General features: G+C 33.0%; 1 protein-coding gene across 1 annotated transcript in view; it reads left to right on the top strand.

The window, feature by feature from the left end:
- Positions 1-20,011, top strand: part of LOC123714908 (disintegrin and metalloproteinase domain-containing protein 12) — a 55,063-nt gene that overhangs the window by 26,091 nt on the left and 8,961 nt on the right. The window contains exons 2-12 of the mRNA XM_045669610.1: positions 10,299-10,393; positions 13,510-13,665; positions 14,056-14,188; positions 14,474-14,637; positions 14,946-15,119; positions 15,785-15,954; positions 16,379-16,681; positions 18,054-18,231; positions 18,494-18,634; positions 19,204-19,322; positions 19,685-19,848. Of these exons, the coding sequence (XP_045525566.1) occupies positions 10,299-10,393; positions 13,510-13,665; positions 14,056-14,188; positions 14,474-14,637; positions 14,946-15,119; positions 15,785-15,954; positions 16,379-16,681; positions 18,054-18,231; positions 18,494-18,634; positions 19,204-19,322; positions 19,685-19,848 (1,797 nt within the window). The remainder of the gene's footprint in view (positions 1-10,298; positions 10,394-13,509; positions 13,666-14,055; positions 14,189-14,473; positions 14,638-14,945; positions 15,120-15,784; positions 15,955-16,378; positions 16,682-18,053; positions 18,232-18,493; positions 18,635-19,203; positions 19,323-19,684; positions 19,849-20,011) is intronic.

The following is a 20,011-nucleotide window of genomic DNA, read 5'->3' as shown; positions in this document are numbered from 1 at the left end:
ATATTTTTTGATTTTACTTTATTTTAGTTATAGTTAAATGTTATTATATGTTTTTTGTTAATTATTTATGTACTTCTTACTTCTTCACCTTACCCTCTGTAACTGTTAATTTTTTTTATTATTTTAGGGTTAGGGTTATCATATTAGGGTTTCCTGGAAGAAATAGCTTGTTAGGCCGCCCGTTGCCTAATAACTTATGTAACCTGCTCTTTTATGTACGTTTTTGTAAGATAACTAAGTGTAAATAAATAAAACATAAAATTGAACGCCGGACCGTATTGTCTTTAATGTTTCAGTTCAGAACAGTTCCAATTGCGAAAATACGGAGTGTTATCGGTGCATAATTTTCGTAATGCGAAAGTAAGCCTGGCCTTGTCTTAATCAGGTCAAGAATTCATTTCACTCAAAGGTTTAATTCATTTTCTACTATATTAACATGTTTTTGATACTGACTTATGCGTAGATTTTTTTTATTTCCATAGTGGCATTGACATAAATTGTAAAAACATTAGAACGTAACCTGAAAGAGATTGTAAATAGGTGCGTTGGATTGTGTGACATTTTTTTGTATTGCATATAAGTTAAATTATAAATTATTTATTTTCTTATTTTATATCGTTACAGTAACTTAATACTAATACTTAAAATAAATAATTGGCGCTACAACCTTTTTGGTCTGGGCTTCAGATGTCTGTATCTGTTTCATGATCATTTGTCAATCTAATAGGCAAGTAGGTGATCAGACTCCTGTACCTGTATACGTAGTCGACTTTTTGGGTCTAACGCAAGCCGGTTGGCTCACGTTGTTTTCCTTCACCGTTCGAGGGAATGTTAATCAAATACTTCCTAATTCAAATTTAAACTTAGAACATGTTACATATAAACAAAACCTAAACCATTTTATAATAAATAATTAAATCCTTTTGAATTCAGCCAGTCTCACATAAAATATTATTCACGGTGCGTAGGACGCGCGTAAAAAAGTATTATTTGTACGATCGCTTACCACGCCGAGTGTGATTTGGGACTCACAGCCCCAGTCTTTCCAACATTTCCGCATTATACATCCTACCTCTAAGGACCTTTAAAACTATAGTGTGATAGCAAAAATACCTTCCCTGTAACTTGTGTAACCATACCCAAGATATAATTAAATTTCCTTCCTATGTAAACCTAGTAACTAGAAATAAGTATATATTTTGTCCTAATAAGCTTGCGTCTCCGCGACTTTCAACGTTCCTGTGAATGGGCTGTCTCGCTCTTACAATGTAATCACTAAAATTAATGAAAATCTTGATTGAAATATCAATCACTACTTACCTTAATCTTGTGTATGCTTAGGTTTAAGCTTTTAAGTTTTAGTTTAAATCTCCGTAATTATTTTTGCTGTGTTGCCTACATTTCATGTATTCTTGTATCTATCTTGTATTTCATGTATCCTTGCTTGTTCCGTCTGTGTTCTATATTTGATGTGTATGTGTGTTAATTTTTTAAAGTCATATTTTCTTGACATTTTCTAAGCATTAAATTTAAATATATTTATTGTATGGTATTTTTTAATAAAGTATACATTAACATGGCTATAATTCTTTTATTTATATCATAGTAGCATTTATAAATGTTTTTTGTACTAAAAATAATTGTAATTAATTATATGATTATTGATACGGATCCACACGCCCAACTTTCATAAACACATGGTAATAAAGCAAAGGGTAATTTGAGTTCTACGCACATGGGCGCAACAAACCGTGGCCATGACTGAGTTACACGGCCGGATATTATTACTATTCTTTGTTTTGTATTTCTATTGTATTTTGACGCCATTCTGATATAGCACGCAATTTTAAGTTGACATTTAACGTTCGGATGTGTCCTGCTGATAGCTAGATAGTATTATTATGTATGCGATGAGAATCTTATTACCAGCTAAAATATTTAAGACCTTTTTCTATGAAATATACAATATTGTAGAAAAGATTTTCTAAAGTAAAGGTCTTACTTTCACACCTTAGCCGAATCAGGTTAGTTGAATGTTTTTAATCATGTTTATTGATTTCTTTCCTTTTGTAAATGTTTGAACCATTACATATATATTATGTATTCCATCTTTGGCTGTGTAGTATATATATAGTATTAGTTAGCAGTAGGATTACGAAATAAATAAAGGGAATAACACTTCGTAGTAGTCGAATAAAATGTTATTTAAAAAGCATAAAACGATTTAGCGGCTTAATATTAAAAGGCTGTATATTAAAAGAGGCACATATTATGGCTTAATAATGTTAATTAGCTATTTAGTATATTAAAAGTAGCAGATATACTTTAATATTTAAATAAAACAGTTAATGCCTTAACTATAATAATATAATTTATTTGTTTGTTTCACAAGTTTGCATCTCTGTGGGGAATCCCCTCAAGTAGGTATAGTCTATAGAAGTCCTGTAAAAATTATACGTATTTTATTCCTATTTCTTTCACAAGCATTGATCAAGTTCGTAAGCTTTCAACAAAGCTTTAAAAAGCTCGAACTTACACAATAGTTCATTACTTGCATTGCAGTCAAAAAAACACATAAAAATGTCGCGTCCCCTTTTTTACGGCATGACGCACGTCATGTGAACTTCCTCCCATTGTCAGTTTCACCACCTAATGTATGGTGAATGTACGAATGATATTTTGTATTGGATAACATTTTTGTATGAAATATTTAAATTAAATCAGTCTAATATAGGAAATAAAATCTGTTATTTAAGACTAACTGCCGAATTTTTAGTTATTGTAGTAGCTACGTACATATGAAACATTTATATGCCACCCTATAGATACGCTTGTTCGATATAATCTATTCTTAAAACTTTTGCAATTTGCTTCATAAAAACCTTCCTTAAAGTTCAAGGCATAAATACTGGAATTGGTCCAACAGTCTTCGAGTTTTGCATCGCCGTACATTTTGCAATTCACTTTTATAATTAAACTGGCTGATCCGGCAAACGTCGTTTTGCCAGGTATATAATTTCCAGGAAACATTTTTTTTGTTCAATAAAAATAACCTATCCATCTATACTATAAATAGGGGTGACAATTAAGGGTTGTATGTATTTTTGTACGCTGTATCATAAAAAAATAAAAACAATAAAAATTGTCTAAAAATAAAAATTGTCTAAAAATAAAAAAATCTTTTTTTGGGGTGGACACCCCTAATCACTTAGGGGTTTGAAAGAAAGATAGTAGCCGATTCTCAGACTTACTAAATATGTATAAAAAAAATCATAAGCATCGGTCGAGCGTTACGGAGGAGTATGGGAACGACCATTGTTACTGGAGAATTATATAATAATTCTCACCGATATTCTCACCGTATTAATCTTTATATGGCAAATTGTTTGCCGTTAGTCTTGACCGCGCTTAGTGGCTTCAGCGCGCGACTCACATCCCTGAGGTCGTAGGTTCGATCCTTGGCTGTACACCAATGGACTTTCTTTCTATATGCACATTTAACATTGGCTCGAACGGTGAAAACATCGTGAGGAAACCGGCTTGCCTTAGACCCTTAAAGTCAACGGCATGTGTCAGGCACAGAAGGCTGATCACCTACTTGCCTAATAGATTAACAAACGATCATGAAACAGATAGGAACTTAAAACAGAAGCTAAATGTATACTGCATAACAGGCGAAGCGAAATAAGGTTAAATTTAACACAACTTTGCAATTATCTTAATCTATCTTTTGTAACAGATGCCGAACGGCTTAGTTGCCTATGAATCATTTTCTACTCTTAGCCAATGCAAATAGGAAACAATGGTCGTTATGTGTCGATGACCAAAACTAGCGTCATTATTTGTGGCAAATAATGCTTTAATGATCGATTAGTCTATGTGCCACGTAAGAACTGAAGCGATAAGACAGTTACTTATAGTGATATAAATATATATATATACTTACACACAAATGAATCCCTATTTCCTTTGGTCACGGCATCACGCGTGAACGACTGGACCGATTTCACTATTTCTTTTTTTGTTGTGTTTGTTTTTGTCAGGAGAAGCTTCTTATGAAAGAAAAAAAAATTAACTACCATATTAAGTAATCATGACTTTTGTTACGATAGCAATTTCTTTTTTCAGTGCATAGCGCTTTTACAATTCAAGCTTTTTTGATGTAACCTTATCGCGTTTGACATAACATTGACAGAATGCGGATAGAAAAACAAACAAAGAAGGTTGTATATTATAAACCATTAGAATAATAAACAATTGTTTCTGAAATATTTTTTAGTTAAATATACCAATTCGAAATCAATATTGATAGTTAAGACAGGACAACGTCTGTCGTGTCCGCTAGTATCGTATAAAATTCTAAATAATTTATTTATATAGGTAACACAATGTACACTTATGGCCGTCATGATACCAGTAATAAAAGCAATAAAAATGAATCGCAAAGTATGATGCTATGCGCTAAAGTCCAAGACGGCTGGGCTGGACCAATTCGAGTATTATTTTAATTTATTCCTTGAAATCTGGGGAAGGTTTTTATGGGAAGTATAATTTGATAAAAAAAAATTTAAAAAAAAAGTCTTCGTTTATTTAGTACTTAGGATTTTATCCCGAAGAAGCGAATGGTAAAAAATTTAATATGTTGGTATGTATACGATAGCTTTCTTCGCCATCTAACCTGATACCAATTATAAATTTTGTGTTTAAATACAAATTATTATAATATTCATATATCGTAAGTTTCTCATATTTCTTTTATTCACCTATTACTGGGTATTGACGAAGACATTGTAAATGTTTAACAAATAAGTACGCAATAAGTATTTGTAAGTTTATAAAACAAAGCCTTTATACATAATCTTCAAAGTGATATAATCTTCATAATTAATAATTATTATAGGGAATTATTAATATAAAACACTGATTACACAAATGTTTTTGCTATAAAAAAACTCACTGCCAAGCTCCGCCATTCACTATTTACGAGCTATTAAGGTAGGGTTGTCGCTATACCAATTTTAATTTAGAATTAATTTTATTTATTTATTAAAGTTAACTACGTCATACATAATACTATATCTAGCGTATATAACTGTATCTAGTATATATAAAAATACAATTTAAATATACATAAAATAAAATTACTAGTAACTTTAGTTACGCAGAAAAAAATACCAGCAAAACAGCTAAGCTTTATTTAAAATTGATCAGCCAAGTACCGAATATATCCAGCTCCAGATAAGTATAAGTTGGTTAACTTGTTAGTTATAGATGTAAAATCTTGCCGTCAATGTCTTATAGCCATTCTAGCTTCGGAGATCGTATTTCTGACTGACGAATGTAAAAATAACTGTCGTCCCTATTATTTATTAGGATTGATAATTAATATGTTATACACGTTACGTCACGTTATACTGTCTTTAAATTCAAAATTTTTTACTTATATAATTTAATGTTTATTAACGTTTTATCTATTCTACGTTTTTTATGTTGGTAACCCTATAAAATGCGTGTTTACGGTTATTCAGTCCCATATAATTGTGACTTTATCTGTTAGAGACATTTTTAAGATATCTGCTAATTGGCTGATTAATTTTTTTTACACAATATAGCATTTTAAATGTATAATATAAAATATCGTATAAATACATAGTTATTTTATAGATCATCTTTTAATTGCAGTTGTAAAATATCCAGTGAAACAGACATACATACAAAAATATATGTTCTCTCTTCTTACAACAAATCCAAGACATTTACTTATAGCCAATTTCTAAATCGAAGAACTTTTCGCGCGTTCCGGCTTTGAAGCGCATCAAAGTTATCTTCGACTATAATCACCTACACTCTAAAGGTTACTCATAAAAAACTAAGTAATTATAAGCTTAAAAAATTATAACTTAATTTGTTTAATTACTAACACAACTTAGACTTCCTCCGTCATGTAGGTCCATTTCGCAAGACGCTAAGTACAGGTACTATAGCGATGATCGTCAACTTTGCCAAAGAAACCTGTTAAAGTAAATGAAAAATAATATACCCTAAGCTTTCATAACAGTACCAAAGTGCTGGTGACAAAACAAAGAAAATAAATCTTCAGTAAATTGAAAATTATCAGGAAACATAAATCTTCAAGTCCGTTAACTAATTCCCGTTGAGATAATGCAATCCCGTGATAAATCTTACCTTATCACGTCTTACCGTGTTAGGAATCTAGCTTGCGAACACGTTGCTTCCAAAGAATTTGCTGCGTTATTAACCGATTATCCAAGACCTTCACATCCATTGGAAGAAATGTTCAATTCAACTAATATGCTGAGAATAAAAGCATAGACTATGACTCCCGTATGTCAAAACACAATACGTTTGAGCGAATGTCGTAAAGAAATATACCTACCTACATAGCTTCAATCCGGTTAAAAGGTGTTTTCTTTCAGTGTCAAAGCTATGTTAACAAAAGACAATACTATGAGCATTAGTAATGTTTTGAGGTTATGTATGACGGTAATCAAATGCCGGTAGTAACCTTTGAGGTTTATGAACTTCTTAAGAGAGCATTTTGAGTGGTTTGGAGGTAGATGAGCTACTCACATCACTATTTCCACCTTCACTTTTGAATGTGCTCCCCATCTCGACAGCACTGTTGCACATTGGATCTAATTGAAGATCGTTTTCCCTCCACGCGACTTGGTAACAAGCATTCTAAAGAATTTTCATGTATAAAAACAAGTAAAAATAAATTTTAATCACATGAAAAAATCCGTTTTCAATTCGATACATGTTTTATGTCTTCAAAAGAACTAGCTGCCACATTTGAATATAGAATTCAGAAATAATATTGTGTGAATTGTGTGAAGCATGAACATTCTAGAAATTAGATTTTGAGTTTACTATAGAAATCCCGAGTTAGAAGTTGCGATATGAAATTTCTGTATTGCGAAATGGACCTGCATATGTAACTGTCCCATATTATGATATTTATGTTTATAGACGAATTGTTAACTTCGCACTATTTGGTATATAATTTGATAATAATGTACTAAAGAATATAAATTCTTAATTCTTAACCATATAAATAATTTCCAGTCTTGTCTGCTGTCTTGTTGACACAAATGTGTGCTTTGGATCAGCTTCTAGTGTAGCTATCATTACAATTAAACTTATTCAAATATGTTAATGTTTTATAACAACTGCCTAGATTTTAATAATTATTATTACGATTACATGATTATAATAATACCTAGGTAACACTGAAAATGTTTAGCAAATGAAAAACGGCTTAATGTAGAAAGTTGCCAATACTTTTATTGTTTTTCGAAGTAATCTCCGTTCCTCTCTACAAATCGTGGCATTCGATGGAACCACTGAGAAAAGCAGTGGGCCCATTCTTCGTTAGGGGTAATATTTTTTGAACTTGACTTATACCAATGTCTAGGCTTGCCCTTATCTGCTGATAGGTCACTCTCTTAGCTTCCTCTATCATGCGTCGCACAGCACTGATGTTATCTTCAGTAGTCGCTGTTAAAGGACGTCCCTCACGCGGATAATTATTGAGATTGCTACGTCCACGCTTAAACTTGTTAAACCAATAGTGGCACGAGATGGGGCTTCATTAAGAAATGCTAATCGCAGCCTATCATATATTTGTTGTTGAGTAAGCCCACAACGAAAGTCATAATTAATCTTTGACCGAAAATGTTCTCGCGTTAGGTTTATTTTCACGTGCATCCATTAGTGGAGGAGGTTTACCTATGTAGTTAGAATACAGGCCGTCTCTAGACTATGCAGCATCAAGGGAAAGTACCTTAAATATCGTAGATGGGATATTTTGCTAAAATAAGAATATTTTATTTTTAAAGTAAGTAGGTACTGCATTTAATTATTTTCTAAATGACTTATGGGACTCTGGAACTCAAACTAATCGAAACGAAAAATCGAGTCGAAATTATTATTTTTATAAATTCTCTTGATTACCATCAAAAAGTAAGTTTTCACATTTTTCTCGGTTCTATACAGTTCTGGTCACAGACGAGACAATTAATTTATAGAAAATCATTGAATACAGTAATATGTACTACTTACTTTTAAAAATAATACGATATTTATGATACTTTCCCACGATGAGTCTTGAGACGCCTTGTATATCTTAGCACGACTCGAACAACCGTAATTAAAATCCCCATTAATTCGTTACAAAACTTTAACCGCTAAGTTCGTGTTGAAATGTGCTAATTGTTAACTAAACTAGGCCGATCTAAAATTGTCGAAAACAACGCGTGTGGCGTTTCACTACTTTGGTCGTTCACTTATTTTTCGGCAACCCTATTTACCGCAGACCTTTATAGATTTTATTATTTTACAAATTTTGACATTTTGGATTAATTTCAAGGCATTTTATAAGCCACGCAGTTTTAGTCCAACTCGTGGTTTTATTTTAATTATTATTATTGGTTTGTTATTATTAAGCCGGTTCGTTTAACCAGTGTATATTGATAAAAAATATTGAATTTTGTGACTTAAAAAATGTTTCCTTTGAGTGTAACTTTTATTACAGTACTTTACTTCGGGTGGCTTCTTCTTCTTCACCATACGTGTTTTTTGTTTGCCCGTAAAATCTTTCGATTACAGTAACTTTGTTTTATACTTAGTGGATATTATTAACTATTGAAATATGTTATAATGAAAACGACATTTGTACAATGTAGAAATATTGCTTCGTTTTGCAAAAAACTAGTACGCGAGTTTTATTAATTTTATTGTCATGGTAATTGAAAAAAATGTGGCAATTGTTAGGTCGTTGGTCTATATCTAGGCTTAACCAGGCGTGGTTTATATGACGCAGAAATGAAAACCTTTGTACGGGTTTTTAAATAACTAAAATGTGTGATAATATCGTTCTGGAACTACAACCGTCAAAATGAAACATTTTAAATATGTTTGGCTTTCGTAAAGTATATAATTGAATAACTAATGAATTCAAGAGAGATCTCTTTCACTTTTAATATTTAAATGATAATAATAGAATACATAATGATGAAATATACGGTTATGTAAGCCATGTTGAACATTGCCGCCATGTAAGACCACTCTTACGGTAACAATTCGCAAAGCACAATGTGTAGTTGATGAGGAAACCAGTAACACGCTTTATTGAATGATATTAGGTCAAATAAATCGCTAAAGCCGAGCTAATACTAGAATTGACCAGGTCGTTAACTCTCAACCCGGAGGGCGTGGATTCGAACTCTGTTTTTATATTTTCGTTATATGTATTAAAGAAAATATCTTCGATCAGCACTTTGACGGCTACATCAATAGCTATTGTGTCTTTATATATATATTACAATTATAAAAATATATTTTCAAGTTAAGCATAATTTAAGCGTGATAAACAGACCGAAATCTCAAGTCATAAGGCTCTTTTTCTCTATTCTCTTCATTTTCTCTTTAAAATAACTCACTTGCGAGCCTTCTGGCAGTGCGAGTGTCCATGGGCGGCAGTATCACACCATATTAGGTGAGCTTCCTGCCCGTGTGCCTCCTGTAATATAAAAAAAAGACAAGGATATTGCTTCTAAAACTATGACATTGTTAAACTGAATATTGTCTAAACAATGATTTTGATACAAGCCTCATATTCTAAAATAAAAGTGCTAGAAGCTGAAGAAAACCAAATTTCGCAACTCCTTTCTTTTACGGTAAAATGTTACGAGATCCATGTAACCTTCTGTCTCAAGTTATTATGTAATTAGCTAACCTAACAACATCTTACAGTTACGATATCGATATAAAATCTTTTATATCTGAAAGTACAACTGCCACTATTTAAGTCTTGACTGGTTTAACCTATCGCAGAATATGCTTGAAAGGAGAATTAAAAATATCCATATCGCTAAACAACCTGCTTCATGAACACACCCCACATACACACTCTCACTTTCACACAATCACACAACGCAGCCGAATTAAGTAATACTTACTTATGTATTAAATATATTTTATTGATTTTGTCCTTTCGGAAATGTTTGAACTTTTTTTTTGTAAATATTATGTTTTCCATCCTTGGCTAAAGCTAAAGCTTTGTACTAAAGTACAATTGTTTTATATATAAAGAATGTTAGCTGTAGGATTACAAAAATGGATTAAATAAATATATAGACTATTATTGATTCTAGTTTTATTCACAACGATGTTAAGTCACAAATGGCCTGAAATGTTTCGAAGAAAAAGATGAATGCTTCAAACCCAATTGTAATAATAGACTTTATTATTAATTAATTATTTATTTGTTGTTACAGACAAACCGTCGGCAGAATTCAGGCGACACACTCTAGTCAGACCAATTCTGCATCATGCGAGAACGAAACGACAGATAACATCTACTAAGGCAACGGTAATCATTTTACAATTGACTTACTTACTTGACTTAATATCCTATAACTCAAAGATGGGGCAAAGGGCGTTCACAGTGAGTCTCCATCGCGTTCGGTCTCGAACCGCCAAGTCTTTCCGGGTCTCTTTGCCTCGTCTGCAACTGTTCGGCGCCAGGTTTGTTTGGGACGGTCCCGCTTCCGGTTTCCTAGCGCCTGCTTGGGAATATGATTGGGATCCCTTCGGAGTGTACACATTTTATAATTAGGTAGTAAGTATAAGCCGAGTCCATGGCGGCTGTTGTGCAACCCCGAAACTAATAATTGTTTGAGGTTTCTATGAAAAGGGTCCTAGTGTAGCGACTGCGCTTACAAATCACTACCATCACGACATAGTTGTTCCGCCTAAGGATAAATATACAACTTTTCGACGTCAGCCACTGGAGACTTCGGGCCAGTCAGTGGTTAGACTGGTCGAGGAAGCTCCCTTTAGGTTGGAACAGTACACTATCCTTCCTACTATATTACTATATTATATATATAGTATATTTCGCAATATTTGTAAAATATAGATTTTCAAATAGTCCATTGAGTATTGATAGGGATGCTATATCTTAAAAATACAGTTTAATAGTTAAAATCTTGTTTATATCCAACCATATCAATTTCTTTAAAGCATATGAACTCTCGCTATGGTTTCTGGAAAGTAATTTTATATAATAAAAACGCATTTATTTACGTTTATTTAATGTGTAAAAGCGTAAACATTTTATAATTTTATTTAACACTTATACTAAGAACTTTCGACAGATTTCTAACAATATATGCTTATTGTTTCAAAAGGTGTTATAAATATTTATGTTTGCAAATGCTCATGCGTAAACTTTAAAGACTGCACTTTCGAAATATAAGTCAAGTGTCTTTACGCAAGCATGAGTTAAAAAATATTTACTAAAGACTAGGATAGTATTCTTTGTTCATTATTTTGCACAGCTGGATAATTAAAACACACTACTGATAGTTTATTGAGAAACAATTTGTGACAATGCTTAGGTTGACTATATCTTGGACACATTGGCCCATGGACACTCTCAACGCCAGCCTTTTAAGATTTGGTACGCTCTTGAACTCCACTCACTGTGAAAGTCGCTTTTTAAAATGGAAAGGTAGTAAACCATACTTTAAAGTTAAGTTTCTCCTTGTAGAAAGCAATACAAAACTCTAAATACAAGGTAACTAGCATCAGAAAAATTACTACGTAATTCCATTATACGCTACGTTATTTCCAATATTAAGTTTACGTACCATATATTTTCAAGATACCTTCTTATAAACCAGCCAATTGTTAACTTTTAGGTCGATAATTCAAATGTGTTGTCTGAATTTATTGGGTAAGCACAGCAGCAACTCAGAGCAATGCTTATAATGTGTCGTTTTTATGATATATTTGTGATGGGCTGTAAATGTCATGCAATTCGATCCACCTTATCAAGCGAATATTACATTAATGCAGTGAGTGAGATGGTCTCTTGATGAAAGAATATATTTCCAAAAGATAACGTAAATTAGTCTTGTTAATGGAAAGGAAAAGGAAAGGAAAATGAAATTGAAAATGGAAAGGATAGACCTTTATTTAAAATGTATTTATCACAAAAAGTCATTATAATATTAGTACGGACTTGTTTTTTCTTCTTTTAATCTTAGCGTCTTAGAGCAGTTTAATTCATTTTAAATTATAGTTTTACAAGGTTTTAGTGGTTATTAATGACCGCAAACTTTATAACTTGGTCCGTATCATTGAGAAATCAAATCTAACAGACCGTAAATGGCATTTTAGGTATGAATTTGTTGGAATGTGTTTTTTATTTTAAATTCAAAGCCTTTGGTCACGTCATTTGTTTAAGTCATGTTTTTTTTTATTTGCGGATAAGTCAAGTTTACACAACAAGGTTACATATCTGACTAGCACCTACCCTCATATTTTTTAATGAAACTTTTTGTTTTCTAAAAGAAGAGTTGGCATAGTGGCTTCAACGTGCGACTCCCATCCCTGTGGTCGTATGTTTGATCCCCGGCTGTGCACCAATGAACTTTGTGCCTATGTGCGTATTTAACATTCGGTCGTACGGTGAAGGAAAACATTATGAGGAAACCGGCTTGCCTTAGACCCAAAAAGTGTGTCAGGCACATGAGGATGATCACCTACTTGCCTATTAGATAAAAAACAAATATCTGAAGCTCATACCTAAAAAGGTTGTAACGCACTGATTTATATTGCTTTATTATTTTTTCACACATAATACTTTATATGGTTATTATGTGACATAAAAGCGTAGGCATTGTTATTCAGTCTAAACTGTAGTTTACGGATCTTTTTATGATATTTTATTTGCGCTGCGGTAAAAAGAGACATCATTAGTAAAAGTTCAGGTCTCAATAAGAGGATGATTTAGGAGAAGAAGGATTATATGTATAATACATATAATAATATGGTTCAATGGTTGCTGACGTATTGAATTTTGTCAGAAAGTATTGATTTTTAAGTCTTCAAATGCGACTTTATAGTTTGTTTAACTGGAATCTCCTAAAAGTTTATTATAACTGTATTACTTTGTACTGTACTAATATCACGTCCAACCATCCTTTTGTTGGATTCTTATTCGACAATGCTATTCAAAAGTTTTAAAAGGTAAAAACCGCTCGTGCATACAATTAGATTAAGATTCTTTTGTGTATTGTCCCGTATATGGGAGCGGTTCAAAATGGGATACTTTTTATTTCCATATGTTATCTTTTGAAATCGTTTGCGATCATTGTTTTTCTCTCACAAATGCACAAACGCCAATCATAGGAGATTTCATAAATTACACTGATACAATTTTAGGTTTTTATAAATCTTACACTTAATACAATAATATAAATATAATAGACAGAAATAGAGAGAAAATTATTTATAAATTAACAATAATAGTAAAGATTTGTTTTGAACAAATAACTATAGGTAATATTACTAATAATATATATAAACTGTTACTACTCTATTGTTTATTTCATTTTGGCTTAACAAAGATGCTCTATACATTTTTAAAATGAATACTTCGCTGAGACTCAAACTAATGGACGTTCATTATATTTTCAGGTGGGTATTCACCATCCTGAATTGACGTTAACCATAACTAAAGGAGACGAAGACTACGTGCTGGACCTTCGACTGAATGACCACGTAGTCGCAGGCGATCACGTTGTCAGCTACCAGAAAGATGGCAGGACTGTACTACATAAACCTAGCAGAGAGGTTAGTCAAGTCACTTGAATTTTATAAAAAGGAAAACAATGCTTGGACAGTTCAGATAGAAGATAAGATAGAATGTAGCTTTCGCGACACAGTCAAATTTTTGTATAATAAACCTGTAAATTTACGAATTAAAAAAAACTAGTAACATTAAAAATTTGAAGACCCTGTCCGGTTTGCAGCTAATCCGTCCATTATAAACATACAATATAATAATTGGAATGGTAGTTTTTTAAAAGAGAGATAGGGATGTTGCATGTTACTAGATTAGATTTTTATTTATACACGCACGAGCGAAAAGAACCCATTACACTGACAATGAGGAAATTAGATTTCATATATCTTTTGCGAAATATTATAATTTAAATTTTGATTACAGCAATGATTTTTCAGGAACTGAACATTTGTCAATATAGGGGTGCGGTAAGGGGCCGGGAGGGGAGTTCTGTAGCGATATCCACCTGCCATGGGTTTAGCGGAATTATATTCGACGGCAAAAAGTTAATGTACATCGAACCGGCTGAAGGTAGGCATCCTGGTTTAAGGTCCTATCGAAATGGAATAAATATTGTGCATAGGAAGAAAGGCGAAGATAGAAATGTCGTTCACCTAATTTCACTACAGTAATACTTTATTATTATTTAGTAAAATAATTATTAATAGCAGCAAAATACCGTTGCGTGTTGTTAGGATAAGGAGAAATCGTCTGATTTATTTTTTAAATAATTCTGTGATGACAGGACAAGATATTCAGGGACTTGATTCCGTAGAGGCACCGCGGGAAGTAGCATGTAGCCCCATTTATTTCCAGATAGCAATCTGGACTCCCAACACTATATATACGACCATTCGGACTTGAAGAGCAACTTCAAATGTGGCTACGAGGGCGGTGTGACCAGCAATAAAAGCTATGATCCGGAACTAATGGAGAAATATACTTCTGAGCAGAATATTAAAAAAATTCGAGCTTCACGGGTAAATATTTATAGTCCTTATGCCTACGTATGTTTTATTTCAAATTATAGTTGGTAAAAAATAGTTTTAAAAAAATAGATTAGAAATAGTTAGATTCAGTGGTCACTATTACAGAATATATCACAATCTCGTCTTTTCATATGTATTTTAAATTTAAAGCATTGTGAGGGATATTTTTCTTTTTAAAACAGTCTTTACATATTTAGTAAATAGAGTAAAGTAATCTTTGAGGTCCAGGTTAGGTACGCCTTGACCAAAAGACTCATCTAACATCCTTCAAGTATAACTCATGCATGCAAACCTTACAGTACAAGCGAGAGACATTCGAAGACACCCAAGTCCGTGGACCATTCAATGCTAACAAGCTTTCACGATACGTAGAACTCGTGTTGGTGGCTGATAATCGTGAATTTAAAGTCAACGGAGAGAGTCTGGAGCTGCTGCACCATAGGTTTAAAGACGTTGCCAATATTATCAATTCGGTTAGTACAGATTACAAACACTTTAAAATTTTAACAAATTTATAATCTATTTATAAATTTACTTAGACATAAAGCACACTAACAGTATCTCACACACAGTAAAAATATTATATTGAAAATCGCAGAAGAAACATGTACGTCGATTAAGTATGGACGACATATTACACAAGCAAAAAAAAGTCAATTTAACCAAAATCTGACAGTTATTATAAGATAATTTAAGGCTGGCATATAATAATAAACACCTAAAATGTAAGAGTCGTTCTTCCAAATTCATTTTGATAACTTTGGAGTAATGGCTCTTGGACCGTGGAGTTCAAGTGAACAGGCGTTAATTAAAGATATATGTTGGCGCCTAGAAGATAGTACCGGTAAACCCAGAGCTGGACATTTCATCGTTCAACGAATAAGTATCGCATCGCGGTATACCTCAACAAGGACTTCGACACTAAGCTTTTTAAATTGGTTTTAATTTTCTCTATATATATATATATGTTTAATTATTATCACTATATAGGTTAAGAGTATTGTAAAAACTGTATATTTGTGTTGGAAATAATAGTTTATTTAATAATAATATGTAATGTATTATAAAATTAACAATACATGAGCGAAGCCTTTAATGGAAATAAAAATTGTACAATTATTTATTTCATCAATTCCAGGTATACGCTCCCCTAAATATCTTCATAGCGCTTGTCGGTATAGTGGTCTGGAGTGAGAGAGACGAAATCACGCTAGAGGAGGACGGTGACAAGACGTTGACTGCCTTTCTGCATTACCGACGGGATCGGCTTTTGAGGGATATACCGAATGACAACGCCCATTTGTTAACGTAAGTTAGCAATCATATTTGGAGATATCTATGAAGACTATTAATTATTGATATACACTCTCACCTTCTTAACACTCACTCACACACACACACACATACACACACCCATACAACTTTATTTCTACTAACTTCTTACTAGTTGACTGTTTTGTTTTGTATTTCTTTCCTTATTTAAAACGTTAGCTTTGTTTGCCTACCCAAGTTACGTATGTATGTACGTTTTGTTACCACTCAGTATGTCTATGCTGTGGAATATACCACCTTGAATTGAGACTTTATAACTAATATTGTCATAAACGCGTAAAGTATAAAATGTTGTAACTTTTGTTAACGAAAATCTCTGTAGTACGGGAAAGGTATCAAGTCAGTTGGTTTTTCATTTATTTTAAACTAAATCTTATACTAAGTCCAAGTGTATTTTCAGCCAGCAAAAATTCAAGGATGGCGTAGTGGGAAAGGCGTTAAAGGGCCCGATCTGCACCTACAATTTCTCCGGGGGTGTGGCCACGAACCACTCTGACGTTATAGGCCTTGTAGCGACCACAATTGCCCACGAAATGGGGCATAACTTCGGCATGGAGCATGACACGGAGGCGGATTGCAAATGCCCTGATGAAAAGTGCATTATGAGCCCATCTAGTACATCTGTGACTCCGACGCATTGGTCCTCTTGCAGCCTTAGATCGTTGGCTTTATCGTTTGAGAGGGGGATGGATTATTGTTTACGGTAAGTTTAGCTAACAGCTTAAAACCTTATTAGTAAAAATTGATAAGGCAAAAAAGAAAAAAATACAGAGAATAAAAAAAACCTAATTACTTACTACCATTAGCCTAACTGTAAAAAAGATAAGGTAATGTTATTATAAGTAGGATTTTTTCAATTTTCTGTATTCTGTATGTATGTAACACAATACGGTATTTTATAGCTTGTGAATAATAAATAAATAAAAATATTGATTTTATATGTTCGTCACTTGACACACAGGGGTCACAGATTGTCCGAATCAAAGATTTATTTATTTCCTATTTTTACAGTAACTTACAATAGAAAACTAAACTAAAAACATAATATAAACCTAACAAGTAAAAACTTAAAATCTAAACTATTTTATAACTAATTATAAATAATGCAATTCTTGTGAATTCAGCCAGTGTCCAAATAAAAACATCTGTCTCACAAGCAATAATACTAAGGCTACGCAAGACACGCGTAAATGGTGCTTCTCTAAGTAAGTTCGTACGCGCCCGAGGCACTGCCAGCAATTGCGATCGCTTACCGAGACTGATTATTTGGCACACGCAGCCCCAGTCTCTCCAACATTTCCGCATCATATATTTTGCCTCTAAGGACCTTAAAAAATATAATGTGATAGTAAGCCAAACAAAGCTGGATACATTACTGGGTAAAGTCATCAGTCACACTCCATACAACCTCATGTAAATGTATCTCGTAAATTTATTTTGAATACGCTCCACCATTAGAGAATATTTCTTTTCTTGTGGGGCTGATATAACATCCTATTACTTGGTGTAGAATTTCGTGGAAAACTGATTTTGATCTAAATATAGTAAATAATGTGTTATTTCAGAATGATGTTTTACATGTAAAAAACATAAACGTTGTTTAATATTTTTATATGAAACTAGCTGACCCGGCAAACGTCGTTTTGCCATGTATATTATTTCCAGACAATTTTTTTTTAGTTTAATAAAAATAACCTATCTACTAAAATAAATAATAGTGGTTGATCGTAGAGGGGTGACAATTAAGGACGGAATTTTTGTATGCTATATCATAAAAAAATTTGGGGTGGTCACCCCTTATCACTTAGGGGTTTGAAAGATAGATAGTAGCAGATTCTCAGACTTACTGAATATGCATTAAAGAATTAATAAGCATCGGTCGAGCCGTTTCAGAGGAGTATGCGAACGAACATTGTGACTAGAGAATTTTATATATATAGAGATTATTAACGTTTAATTTGTACTTTTAAAGCATTGGCACCTAACAACACTTAACTTAAAAATGACAAAATGCTGCAAAACTTAAAATGATTAATTAACTTAATTAACAAACAAAATTTGTTAATACTCATCAGGAACAAGCCCAAGAGTCTCTACGACTCGCCAACATGCGGCAACGGCTTTCTCGAGCCGGGCGAGGAGTGCGACTGCGGTCTGATCCCTTTGGCCGCGTGTACGTCCTGCTGTGATCATAACACGTGCACGTTGCGACCTAACGCTACGTGCGCGGTTGGAGAGTGTTGTAATACAGAGGTAAGTTTTTAATTTATTTTAAGATTATGTATATTTTTAAGTCCTAATAAGTGGTTTTGTTAAGTTTTCTTGTTTATTTAAATATTTTTTTTTAATAAATATAAACCAAACTGTATTTAAACGTAAATTGGTAAACAATTCGTACTATCTCCGATACCATTGTTTGTTTCTTGAAAACCATTTTATTTTTAAAGTATCAGACGGCTAATCCCGTAATTATAAGTAATGGGACACACACATATTTTTTTTTTCTTTTTTCCAGACCTGTAGACCGAAATCAGCTGGCACTGTATGTCGCACTGCAGACAAAGAGTGTGACCTACCCGAATTCTGCACGGGCACTTCGGAGTTCTGCCCTAAAGACGTTTACAAGATGGATGCCACGCCTTGTTCTGATAATAGAGTAAGTGTAAATTGTTATATCCAATTCATTAAATTCTCTGCTCTGCTAGAGCGAGAACTCCTTAGAGAACTTCCTAACTTCGCCTTTTTTTAATGTTCGTTAATATAACTCTATGTTTCGCCAATTCACCAATAACATTTTTTCACTTTTTGAATTTTTATGTTAAAAAGTCAGATAGACATAATTGTAGGCAAAGCAATTGGCTACAAAATATGTCTTTAAAATTTTTTTGTTCGATGTATAGTTTAGGAGCTATATACAAAAACGTATTTCATCCCTTTTTCCAAGATGGCGCCAACCCCACAAACTTGAGTTTAAGCTAGTTTTGACGCAACATGTCATATACCAAACATTGCGTGCTCTAAAAAAACTTCAGTTTGGCCCTTTAATTGTAACATTTCACATGTTAATTTGATCATAAACCTGTACTGTATTTGTTTGACTGGATAGTCAAACAAATATTTTTTAAGTTATTACACATACAAACTATAAAACTTAATACGATATCTACATTTACTTTTGTTCATGTGCAAGAGGTTTCTACTCTTTATCATATCTTAATATTTCAGGCGTATTGTGTGCGTGGCTCTTGTCGTACTCATACAGACCAATGCAAGTTGCTTTGGGGTTCCACCGGGGAGAGCTCAGACCAGCGATGCTACTACTCCATGAACGTTAAAGGGGATAAGTAAGTCTGGGTTTTTTTATAGAACGGGGCAAGAAAGCTCATCTGATGTTAGGCGATACCGCGGCTTATGAACACTCCAGAGAGCTCACAAGAGCGTTGCCGGTCTCTTACGAATTGGTACATTCTTTTTTGAAGGGATAATCAATTTGGTGCAGTTTTGTTTAGTGTTTTAAGGATGCAGGTTGCAGGGAAACATATTTTTTACCATCATTTGTTGTTAAGTAATTTTATTGTAAACATGTCAAGCTTATGTCTAATATTAATGATGATTGAATTTACTACACTTTTTATGTAACTCGAGCGATGTTTTTGTAAGAAACACTTTTTAGGGATTTTTCGTAAGGTTTTTTTTATTATTATAGAAACGGAAATTGTGGGTATCGGCGCGAAGACACATCAACATTCTTTAGATGTCACCCGCAGAACGCACTGTGCGGTCTACTACAGTGCAAACATCTCAATGAAAGACTGGAGTTCGGCATGGAATCTGTCTCGTTGCTGTCTGCGACGTTCATCAATAATAACGGTAAGAATTACTTAAACGTATTAAAAGGAGAGTTGTTAATTATTAAAAGCAGTTAAAAATTACTATTCATAATTTTTTTTCTATTATCTGGCGAACTAACAACTAATATTCGTTTAATAATTAAAGCTTTGCCGTAATTAGTGTGTAAACTAAAACATAACGT

The sequence above is a fragment of the Pieris brassicae genome, chromosome 1 (assembly GCF_905147105.1).
Source record: "Pieris brassicae chromosome 1, ilPieBrab1.1, whole genome shotgun sequence".
Classification (NCBI taxonomy): domain Eukaryota; kingdom Metazoa; phylum Arthropoda; class Insecta; order Lepidoptera; family Pieridae; genus Pieris; species Pieris brassicae.
This window is presented reverse-complemented; position numbering and strand designations above follow the sequence as displayed.